This window comes from Candoia aspera, chromosome 9, assembly GCF_035149785.1.
Source record: "Candoia aspera isolate rCanAsp1 chromosome 9, rCanAsp1.hap2, whole genome shotgun sequence".
Classification (NCBI taxonomy): domain Eukaryota; kingdom Metazoa; phylum Chordata; class Lepidosauria; order Squamata; family Boidae; genus Candoia; species Candoia aspera.
The window spans coordinates 1355170-1367572 of NC_086161.1; the positions used below are offsets into that span (position 1 = coordinate 1355170).

A 12403-nucleotide genomic window follows, 5' to 3' on the forward strand; every position below is an offset into this window, starting at 1 on the left:
ACCAGGAAACATTGAAGGTCATCAAAAAAGAGGCTACCAGAAGAGAAGGTGGCTAAATACCACCAGCAAGGACATAAGTAGGAGCTTATACTCCTGGAAGCAGCTGCTGACAACCAATCCCAGTGAAGTGACATCTGTCAAATCACAAAGAATTGGAAGGGGCTGAACAACAACGCCAGCAAATATCAGTCCCCTTCATGCAGGCAGATGGAGCTGTTTGGTGGTGTTCTTCAAACGTACAAGTATTGCTTCACTGCCATCTGAATGGCTGAACAATTTAGTTCCATAGATAGATGCAAAAAATCGTGTTATTGTGCAGGCATACCCATTGCAAATGTCCATTGATCTCATTCTGGAAGAAGACTAACCTTCATTTATGAGCTGGGATTCAAGAAATTCCAGGAGTAATTTCCTGTTTGTTGGCTTACCTTCACTCACTGTGAGAGACATACCTGTATTTTGCTGGAGCATCAAGCAGCCTCAGAGAAGAGGCATTGTTTTGTCATTATATTGGGAAAGGGAAGAAATGTGATTAAGAGAGAGACCAAAATTAGGAGAGATGGGGTCCCCACACAGGCAACTTGCAGCCAGTCATTGTGAGATATCCCTCCCTCCCTCCCTAGAGCTGCTGCCCAGAGGCATCTTCATCTGAATCACAGCTCAGAAGCCTCCTCCAGCTTTCCTTCTTGTGGCATCCAGTGAAGCGATGGTGGTAAACAGAAGCAGTCTCTCTTTTCAGTGCTGCTGTATCAACAAAGCCTTGCATTTCTCCAACTTGTTAAACCCACAAGCCCATCTCAGTCATAATATTTCAGGCATGATAAGTGCAGGGTCTTTTAAAGCATAGCAACTATATTATGTCTGACAGTAATTTACATTCACGTATTTCATTTAGTGATTAGAGCTTTCTGGAATATAAACCAAAGAGGGCTCTGGGAAAGGGATCTGTTCCTTCTGAAGTGCATGGGATTAGATTAAAATGGTGTTCTTGTGGCTGGAAGGATGTTGAAGAAATGCATGTTCTGTTGCACCCAATTCAGTGTTTGACAGAATAATTAAACACCTAAGTATGTCCCTTTTGAGGGCTGGGGGGCGGTAGTTTCTAAAATACTCTACATATTTTATTTATGCCAAAATCTAAAACATTAAAAAAGCATATATGAGCCATCTGCCCAATAAATTCTGTTTTTGAGGATATACTGAATGACATGGTGCATCTGCATAGCCTTTTCTTTGGCCAAAGGGCAATCTGATCAGCTAACTTTAATTAAACCACAATAAAATAATATCCTAAAGCACCAGACCAGCATAAAGTGACATTAAAAACCAATGAGCATCCTATTAGAATCGAAACACGCAAATTAAGAAGCAGAGCAAGCTGGCAGGAGGGGGTCTTCATCTATGCAGAGAAGGCTTCAGAGGTCTTTCCCTGCCATTACTGGGAGTGGGAGTGGGGTGGGGGGGAGGCATTCCCCCAGGTGTGCACCGCCATAGAAGAGGCTCTTCTTGAGTCGCCTTAATATCTGGGTGGGGTCATGGGGGAGAAAAGAGAGCCTTCAGGTCACTCCCCCCACACACTCCTTCCTTTCCCACCAGAACTTTAACTGCCAGTGAGGACAGACTATGCCACAACCAGCTGGTGGGAAGCCATTTTCAAAACTGGACAGCTGGACAACACATTCAATCCCCTCAGTGAGCACCTGAGTAACCATGTCTCTTCCTATAAAGAGATTAACCTTTTTCTGCAAAAATTCACTTTTTAAGCCAACCAAATATGTAAGTGCAGAGGCAAAGAATACAGAGTGCCTTCAACACAGTGCTGGCTTTTCCCAAAATTGGCTGTTTTCCTGGGTTTATTTTAACATCTTTTCTTTTGCATTATTTTGTTTACTTCGTTGCTGCACCAAATCAACCAAGAGTACCTCTGAGCCAATAAATAGAGACAATAGCCTTTAATCGTTGTCAGGAAGATATGATGATGAACTATATGTAAGTGCCCATTTAGCTGATCGAATGCAAAAGGGTGTCCCACTTGTTACAAAGCTATCATCCAGCGCGTATTTAAACTATTGTCATGCTGTATCATATTTACTGTGAGTTCTAATGATTCCAAAGGAGCTATTATGATCTGTTATGTGGCTTACATCTTTAAACTGCATAGTTAAAAAACCTTTTGGAATTTAAAATTCATCAAGAAGCCTCTATGGTGAATATCCAAGCTGGGGAGATAGGATTCTAACTTAACATTAAAAATCACAATAGCAGATTAATTAAAAAAAAAAGAAAGGAAGGAAAAAAGAAAGAAAAAGAAGAAAGCATGCAGATTATCATGTGTTCCATTTGTGCATAATTAACTTTAATTGGGGGAAAGTGTGCATTGTGAATATCAGCCAGAAATACTCTCGTTCTCTACCCCCATCCCCAGTCCAAAATGTACTACTCGTGCAAGTTTTTGTCAGACATGGTTGAGCAAGGAATTTTCTTCTGCATTGCTGATTCCATTTTTTAAAAAAAACTTTTGCCCACATCTCTCCAGGAGAGAAAGAGACAAGGTTGTAGGGAGCCTTTAAGCCCTTGTGGCTTCTGCCTAATACAAACATCCTTTTTGAACTAGAAGGCCCTGAGGAAGTCAGCTTCCCGGTGGATATGCATGGATGCCCAGCATGCTTGAGCTCCCAGCTTGTATCATCCGTCTGTCCTAAGTGATCTAAGAGGAGGAAGCCTTCTGCAAGTCAGCTGGCCCATATGGGGAGCTATGCAGATGTGTCTCCCAATAGCCTAGCGGAGGGCCGTCATTGTTTAGAGACCTGGCAGGAAACAGTCTCTGACGCTCCCAATAGGATGCTTCCAGTGAAGTTTGAGGACGACAGGTATCATGGGAACAGGCCAACCTGTAACTCTCAGTAAATACTTGGTGGTGGTGTATATATGAGAAGAACATCTGCGTATCCAAGAACTGCCGTCTGGAATTGATTTGCATCTTCTGCAGCATTGCCCTAGAAATCCTTTGGCCATTTCCAGTGTACAGTATTTCTTAACTGCTTCACTGGTTTGAACCTCAGATTATCTATTTCTAAAGTAGTTTCCCCCCATCATTCTTACTAATTCATATAGGATTTTGATTTTATATAAACCTTGGTAAATGGGGGAATGAGCTTAATGAATTGAAAGATAGGATTGTCTGAAAGTAAATGTTTAAAAGAATATGCTGATAATGGCTGGGATGGAAATCAAATCTTAATGACTTTAATTTGCTATGAGCTCTGGGTTTATGAAAAAATATGGAGAATGTTTCCTGCAGATTTCTTTTTCTCCCTGCAGTAGTCATTTGTTTTGGTTTGATAGCATTATGAAACATTTGACTATTGGTTCTGCAGGCTTGTGCTGAATAAATTATTTTCTCTTTGTGAGCAATTAGCAACACAAAACTTGCAATACATTGGGATCAGACCAAAACTCCAGACCAGCATGCTAACATGGACCAGCTAGTTCCATCCAGAAGTTCACAAGTGGGAGATGGTCCTCATTCCCATATTAGGTTCCTGAGATCTGGTTATTCTTTGCACATTATTTCAGAGAGGTGGAGTTTTACAAGCATCTAAATTGATTGTGCTGGATTCTACCCTGGAACTGCTGGATTCTACCCTTAACCTTCCTGGTTAATAGGCATCAAAAGTCTAATCCCCTACGTACTTGTATTGTAATGTTTGGGGGATGTTTGTTTTAACATTTGTATTAATGAGCATCCCAAAAGTCCTGTGAGAAGGAACGGAGGGCTTCTGGCCTGGAATATTCCTGCTAGACAAGCAGATGCCCGTTCACAACAGTCGAGCAGCACCGGATTCTGGTTCTGTCCAGGGTCAATCCGTAACATAAACTTGGGGATCAAAGGGCTATTGTTGTGGTTAATATACTGTCAACTCAGCAGACTCAGGGTGCTTTACAAGCAATTGACAGAAAAAACATCCATAACAGTCTAAATGGGTCTGAATCCATTCTAGAGTTAACCTGTATAATTCTGCAGTTTGCTGTTCAGTTTCTTAAATTTTCAGCTAGCTAGCTCCTGTTTCTTGTGGAGAAGTGAACTTTGAATTCCTGTGGTAAAATATGAGTATGCAGAAGTATGCCCTTGGTTTCCTTGACTGACTCGATAAAACCTACTTGAAATTCTATGGGTGTTTTTTCTCTAACAAGAAGAAGAAAAGATACTTAGTTTTTGGCACTTCTCTAACTGAACACGTTTAACAAATTGAGTTAAACCCATTTAACAAACCCACAGATTGAGAACCAAGGTGTGGTGAAGGTGCTGGGCCAGGAGCGGGGAGAGCCAGGTTCTAGCCCACCCTCGGCTCCCTCGGGCAGACAGACCATTCGCTCTGTCTTGGCCCAACAGGGTTCTTCTTGTGGGGCAAATAGGAGGATGGAGCACAACGTACGCTCCCTCGAGCTTCTGTGTAAAGGGTGAGATGTAACTCGGATAAATAGGAAACAACCAGTTAGTTCATTAGTGGACAGGTCCTTCAGTGGGCTGGGCTAGAACATAGTTTAGTGGGGTGGGGGCAACAACATGTTGGGTGGCATCTCAGTCAAGAAAGAGGTTTCTCCTGTATCCAGAAAACTTCGTGGCTGGAGAGATGGCCCTTGGCTATAAATGCTCGCCAGCGGCTTACTTGGCTTTTTGCCTTCTACTGTTCCAATAGAGATTTCCCCATACCGCAGTCTCCGAGTTGATCCCAGCAGTGTCAGATCTGGGAGGCCAGCTCTTCGTGCCTTTCCCCACCTGCTGCTTTAATGCAGGGGTTGCAAGCAACTTGGGGGTGGTTGGAGGGAGGGGGACATTATTTTTTAAAATGTGCTCAGGCTTGTGCAGGCATAGTGGGAATGGCGTCAAAACTCACAGTGGGCTTTGTTCAATTTCGTCTGTGCAAGTACCACAAACTTGGAGAGCCCCTACGATTTTTGGATTAAAATTGAATAATGAAAAGTGACACATTTCACTCTCTTCCCCAGTCTAATACCAGTAAAGTCATTTGGTTTATTCATGGGGAGACCACATAATTTCATCTGTCATGGAGACCCCCCGCCCCCCGCCCTCCCTGGTAGATGCAGCTGGGATGTGGAGTTCAGTTCTTCGAAGGAGCAGGGAGGACCTTTGGCTCCTCTTGGTGGAATGCCACCCGGCACAAGGAGAGGCAGTGAATGCTGGATTTCCTTTGTCCTGTGCCTTTGGATTTTAGCAGCATCCCCTGCTCTTTTAAACATAGCAAGTTAAAAGCAGGGCCTGGAAACAAATGTCACCAAATGAAGCCCCCGTGTTGCTTTTTAGGCAAATCCCTTGTGCAAATTTTTCCCTCGACTGCTCAGCACCTGCCCGCTGCCAGCAAAGGGCAACGTTACTTTGGATTCATGAAGCCAGGGGTGGGGGGTTGGCACAGGCTCAGCTGCATGGCAGGACTTTGCGGACTGACCCTGATCTCAGGAGCTAAGCAGGAGGGGTCTGCAGGACAGACTGGGTGGTCATCGGTCAATCAATCAGAAGAAGGCCATGGCAAGCTACATCCATAGGATGCCAAGAAAACTATATGGATGTCTCTGTGTAAGTAGCCAGGAACAGAGCACGGCTTGAAGGTGACTTTATTTCTGGATGGGGGAGAGAAGGTTTGACATGGAGGGAGCCTGGTGCCAGCCACTTGACAGCTTGTTGCTCTTGACAAAATGGCTGAATTTGTGCAGTGATTCTCCAACTCTCTGCTGTGAAAAAAGCTGGGGAGCGCCTTGAAAAGTTGTTGCTTGATGTTGTCTCAACCCAGCACTCCTCGCTTGTCCCTCCTGCCAGCGGAGGGGCAACGATGCTGTCCATAAGGGCAGGGGGGATTAAACATTCCTGGGATTCCCCCAGGCGTTTCCACTCCGGAGCATTTGCCACAGCCGCAGCCGCCTCTCTTGGCAAAATGGGGAAGGCGTTCCGGAAGGAAGGTAGTTAATAGTCAGGGCCGTTTCTGCTGGAAGTGCAGAGTCGGCCCTTCCATAAGTGCCAGGAATAAAAAGGGACACATTGAATGGGAAACCCCATTTCCAGAAAGGCCTCTGTGTTCCATAGGAAAGGAAATGAGGCCCAGAAAACAAAAGCTGCAGTTCCTAAAAAGGCTGGCCTTTTTCTCCTCTGGCAAACACCCTGGAGGGCCGAGCAGTGAAGGGAGTCAAAGGTTTCTGCAAAGGGGCTTCCATTTCTCTCCTTGTCCTGCCCCTGTCACCCTCGACTTTCCTGCACCGTTGTGATTGGTTTGTTGAAACACTTTGGTCTGTAGAGATGGAACTGCTGGTTCTAAAAGGAGTCTGTTTTGCCGGGCCCACGTGGCTGCCTAATTGTGAAAATCAAGGGCCATAAGCTGCTCTGCTCTGGCACCCCAACGCACCCCCCCAAATCCATGCAGCACTTACAGCAATGTATTTTAGGTTTCTCTTTTTACCCAAACCCTCCCTGGAGAAATCTGGGGTGAATGGTTTTCTTTGGTTTGTTCTCCTCCCTTGCCCCCCTTTTTAATGAATATGTATTTAATCTGGGTTTTTTATTTATTGCATTCTGGTGCTTGTTATCCCCTTTGAAATGGGTTTGCACAGGAAGTAATATGAAATATAAATTTTAAAGAGTATAATTTCTTAATCGTGCCTGTACCGCCAGCCGGTTTCACTGTGAGCTTGGACAGATCTTAGCAGAACAGCCTCATTTGCTGCACTAGTTCTCAGGACTTTGTTTGGGGAAAAATCACCAAACCACTAAAGCAGGCAGGAGTGATTAACAGCAGAAAGGTAGGACAGGGGCTGTCCATCTGAACCAGCAAGCCAGGGACAAATCTTCATTAACATGAAATACTATGAGCAAGGACTTCAGTTAGCTAGCCGTGGGACTTCATGCACCAGTCTTCGATTCACAGTTAACATGCGGCTTTCCTCACCGTTGGCTGAGTCTGCACAACATGCTAAGCCTCAGTTGTGGGATACCAGCCGCCGAAATGGCTGCTTGCACAAGACACTCAGCCAACCCTGGGCTCCCTGGTGAGGCCAGCCAAGAAGCAGCCCTTTTCAAGGCTGACATCTGCTTTTCTTTCTCTTTCACCTCTTAAGGGGATGGACAGAACCTGGTGACAGAAGACGTAACTGTGGTAGAGGGAGAAGTGGCCACCATCAGTTGCAGAGTCAAAAACAGTGACGACTCCGTGATCCAGCTTTTGAATCCCAACAGGCAAACCATTTATTTCAGAGACTTCAGACGTGAGTTCAATGCCAGCGGCAGACCTTTGCATCTTGATATCCAGAGAAGCATTTGGGAGGGCCAGGATGTTTCTCTTGCCCTTTGGCTGCCCGGATCAACGTTCTTGGTGAAGTGGCACATTTCCCCTTTCTCTGGGGTGGATTGTTTAGATGCCACATGTCTTGTTGTCTTCCCGTGTCTTGCTTGCAATCTCTAGGGCAGCGTTTCTCAACCTTGGCAACTTTAAGATGGTGGACTTCAACTCCCAGAATTCCCTGGCCAGCATGCCTGGCTGGGGAATTCTGGGAGTTGAAGTCCACCCATCTTAAAGTTGCCAAGGTTGAGAAACACTGATCTAGACGGTCCAAGCCAGGAAAGGACCCCACCCTCCATTTTTGGCAGCCAGTTTACCAACCTATTCCTACAGTTTGTGTGCTAAACAAGAAGTGTGAGGCGGGATCAGCTAGAGGAAGTAATTAGAAGTCCTTATTAAGGGGCATTTGTTTATTATCTTGATTGGCAAGAGAAAGTGCTGTTTAAATCCAAACTGCAGCAGAACACTAGCAAATAACAGGACGTAGGAAAGAGGGAAGGGTTGCCCTCACCTGTCAAAACCGATGCCACCCTTTGGGCTCTGGATTTTTTCTGTGTGCTCATGGCCTCACCCACTGCTGATTCCCATTGCCTCTTTTTTCTGCAGCCTTGAAGGACAGCAGGTTTCAGTTAGTGAATTTCTCTAGCAGTGAGCTCAGAGTGTCCCTGACAAACGTCTCCATTTCGGATGAAGGAAGATACTTCTGCCAGCTCTACACGGACCCCCCGCAAGAATACTACATGACCATTACGGTGCTCGGTAAGAATCCCAGAGTCTGTCTTCAGCTCCTTTGGAGGTCACAGGGAGGCAGGCGGGGAAAGCGGATTCTCGAGTGGTTAGGCTCACGGTTTCCTTTGCACCCATTCCACCTTCGGCACAAACTTTGGAATAAATCCTCAGTTTACATCATATCCTGAAGTCCGTGTCCCCGTGTCTGTGGGTTAGGGTGGAAGTGACAAAAGTTGAAACTGGAAGAAAGCACTAAAGTATAATTTAGGTCCAAGATCTAGAGAAAATGGAAAGGAAATGCATCCTCCTCCACCCTGAAAGTATGTGCCCAGTAATGACACACACCACGTTTTTTCTGAAGGGGCACGTCTACCATGCCCTCACGTCTATCTCCAGGCAAGCAATTCTGTGCAGCAGTTTCTAGACTGGAACGTAGAATTACAGTCTGTGGCCCTAATAGAGATGCCAGTGAAGCAGTTCCCCAACACACGTGGAAAGCAGATGGCCATTTCTGAAGTTAGAGGAGGGATGAAGAGAAGAAGAGGGCAATCCCAGAATGTTTTCAAGGAAGCTCTTGTAATTAGCCCAATATTAGTGGTCTGGAAGGCCACTTTTGATTTCCCAAGCAAAGACATGAGGCGCCAGTCATCTCTGGGTTCCTCCCAGACCTTTCCATCTGTAGGCCCAGAAGCCAAACTTCTGTCAAAACATACTCTGCAAGTTAAATATATTACCCAGTTAAGGTGATAAAATCATCACAAGTACCCTACTGCAGCATTTTGAACCTGTTTATTTTGAGAAATCTTATGGTAGCCATCAGTTGCAAAAAGCAAGTATTCTGCCTAAATGCAGCCCACCCCAGCTCTGGATCTATTGTAGATGCTCCTAAGAATCCGGACCAGACTCATTGCCCCTTTTACTCGCTCTGCACTGGATGCCTGAGACACCACCACCTGGTGAAGGTTGGCATAAAAGTTGAGGTGGGAGACGCAATAACTCTACAGCAGAGATTTTTTTTCTTCTTGCTCCGCTAAAGACCTACCAGAGTCTCTTTTTCCTTCTCTTTGATTAATGTCAACATGGTATGTGTGTGGCCCTCACTGGGTGCATTTCAGCATCAAGCAAAGTATTTAATTAGCAAAACAAGCATTTCAGATCAAGCCAGAGCCAAGCAGTAGCTTTAGCCACCCTGCGCAATATCTGTGTGCCTCCCCTCCTCCATTTCCAAGTGGCCTCTGGTGGACTAAACAAGACTAGCCCTACCTTTGCCACTAAGCCAACCGGAGAGATCGTCCTCCCAGGTGTCACCTGATTACTCGTATTTCCAAAGGGTAACAATGGGCTGAGCGAATCCATCAACAATAGTTACAAATTCTGCCAGAGCCCTGGCTTCTGATTATGGTGGTCTCTTAAGACTCTGGTAATGAGAGAGGTTGAATTGCAACAAGAAATCTCGAAGTGGGATTGCACTTGTTGATTAGTTATGTGGGTTCTCCTCCTCTTTTGCATTTCACGAGGTTCAGTGCTTAGTTGGATAACATATTATGAAAATTTAAAATTAGTCTGCAGTATGAATTTCACATTTGGCTACCTTCAGCCTTGAGAATGGCTTCCAAGCATGGCTTCACTGCCATCCCTTCTTTTCCTGTGTTGCTCAGATTTTTGATCTGGGGAGGGGTGTGCGTTTTCGGTGGCTTTTCTCCCATTCTCCTTCCCATTCCTGGACTCTGGTTCAGCAAGATTGTCATCTCCCTCGGTGCAGGGCATCCCTTGGGATACTATGCATGCCAAATAGCCCACCCCCATGAGTAGCACTGGCATTTCTGGGGCGGAGAAACAAATGTTTCCTTCCAGCTGCTCTGAGATACCATGTCAGCCTTGTCCAACCTGGAAGATGAAAAGTGCCAACTTCTCTTGCTTTTTGAACCACAAGCTCATTTTCGGAATATAGTTCATACGCACTTGCTCCTCTGCTGAGGCACAACAACCCCATCATCCATATTATTCATAGCTGAGTCACTCAGCTGCATCATCAGAACAAATTGCAACCAAAAAGGCCACTTCTTCGCAACAACATAAATTTAAATCTTTGTTTCTGAGCTTTGTTAAATGCCAGCAATCATCTACTAATGCCATGATCGCTGATTAAAAAGTAGAAGATGGGTGTCTCTTCGGTCCCCTCCCTTTCCCTCTTCTCTAAGACTGTAAGGCCTCTTACAGATGTTTTGGTAGGTTTGTGATTCCCTGCTTACGCCTCAGATTATCTCCAGTTCAATACACTGCCAGATTTGTTTCATTCCTCTGGCTTTGGATTTCACTAATATGACAGACCTGCATGGAATACAAGCTTGAAGAGAAAGGAAAATCACCCTCTCTGCAAAGATGTTCTCTGATACAATTATGGCTCATTTGCATATGCCCTCTCTTTGCAATTTACAAGGTTGGGGCCATTTCTGAGGTTTTGAGGGGGGTTTTATGTGTAGTAATTTTATTTAAAATTACAGTGAAAAAGATAAAACTACCACAAACTAAAAAAATAGAAAGTGCAGAAAAGAAAAAAAATAGAAAAATAAAAAAGAAGACTAAGAATATAGTAAAGAAAAAGAAAAGAAATATATAGAGAAATGACTTCCCACTTCATCACAAGTATAAACAATTTTAGTGACTTATCACCTCTTAAAATACAACAAATGATCTTCCCATATCCCATTTCTTACCTATAAACAAATCCATAAAGCCTTGTCATTTCAGTCCTGGTGTCAGCAAAAGCCCACTAAGGGTTACCAGAGATAACAACATATCTATTTTGATCTTGACCAAATAAACCAACTTTATATTCCTTCCTTTTATTTTTAACGATCTTGATCTTTAATCCATTTTATCTATATTATTAATAATATGTAATTTTATAATGTATTTTATATATTTATTGTTTTATTGATATTTTGTTGTAAACTGCCCAGAGTCCCTCCAGTGGGAGGAGATGGGTGGTGACAAATCTGATACATACATACATACATACATACAAATAATGTACTACAACTTGATTTCTTTTCGTTTTTTCTTTGTCCCTTTTCACAAAATTCTTCAAAGCTTTAACAAGTCTTTTTTGTAAATCCAATATAGGAAATCCAAGTCACTCTTCTGGTTTGTTATTTGTATATCCCTTTTCATAATTAAGATATCAGCTGGTTTCATTTGTATATCCAGTGTAGCATCTTTTTCCATATCATTTTTGTAGCCTGTCATTTTTAAATCTACTTTCGGATCAATCTCAGTCTTGTCCAGTAAAACTTGTTCCTCTTCCATAACATCTTTTAAGCCCAGTCTATCTATAGAGGCAGACACTCTTAAAATTCTGGGTCCATTGTTCAAAAATATCCTTCAGTATGTCCAATATTAAGGTATTTTGCTCCATTCTGTATTAGTAAGTCAAATATAAGTGTTCTTCTCCTTTAATTGTAATGTTTAGTTCCTTCTGGTTCTCTGTAGTCTCCAACCTTCAAAGTTCCATCCTATCATGTTGTTTTTTTAAAGAAGATTTAAAAACAAAAGCGCTTTCCCCATGGGAAGGATTCTTTTAATTTCAAAATCTTATTTCAAATCCATCTGGACCCTTAGTCCATTTGAAATGTTCCATAATCAAAGTTCTAATCACCCTCTTGCTGTTTATTCCAAACGAATTTTTTTTAAGTCCTTAAACTTGTATTTAAAACTTCTTTCACTAAGGATTGAAGGAAACTCGCCCAGTGCTGTAAAACTTGTCGATTCAAAGGTTCCTAATAGCTGAAAAGCAGTTAATAAGCAATTTCCGAAAGTGATTAGAAAATGAAGTATGCGAACCCGGTGTGCTTTTGAAGGTGCCAACCACAGTTTGAGCAAAAAGATGGTTATTCTCTCGTCTCCCAGAGTTTTAAACCTGCCGGAGATTGCTGTCTTGTGGTCTCCTCACGAGGAGCAACCATCTGGAGCACTTGTGGACGTTCTCAAGTCGTCTCCTTGTCCGGAGCAGGGTTACGGAGAGCCGGTCTACTCGCCAGCTCTTCATTCTGCCATGGTCATCAGCTCCGCTTTTAGTGGAGCCATGTTCAGTTCTCCATCTCTTCCCCAGAAGAGGTTTTGGGGGTTTTGAGGAAAGAGATCATCCTTCTCCTCTCCATCAGCCTCCTGCATCCCACTAGAATATGTAATTTTGTTAATTATTTGGGGATAGTAAAAATGGAGGATTGATGCTCCAGAGATGTCAGAGAGCAGGAAGGTGTTCCGAAGATGCAGGTAAGAGCTGCTGTTGGTATTAAAATCCTTATAAGGTTTCTTGATGATGCCTT

The 12403-nt window shown here is 43.7% G+C and overlaps 1 protein-coding gene across 5 annotated transcripts in view; it reads left to right on the top strand.

The window, feature by feature from the left end:
* Positions 1–12403, top strand: part of CADM1 (cell adhesion molecule 1) — a 236002-nt gene that overhangs the window by 161897 nt on the left and 61702 nt on the right. For all 5 annotated transcript variants that reach the window (XM_063311056.1, XM_063311060.1, XM_063311057.1 and 2 more), the window contains exons 2-3: positions 7126–7272; positions 7953–8105. In XM_063311056.1, coding sequence (XP_063167126.1) covers positions 7126–7272; positions 7953–8105 — 300 coding nt within the window. The remainder of the gene's footprint in view (positions 1–7125; positions 7273–7952; positions 8106–12403) is intronic.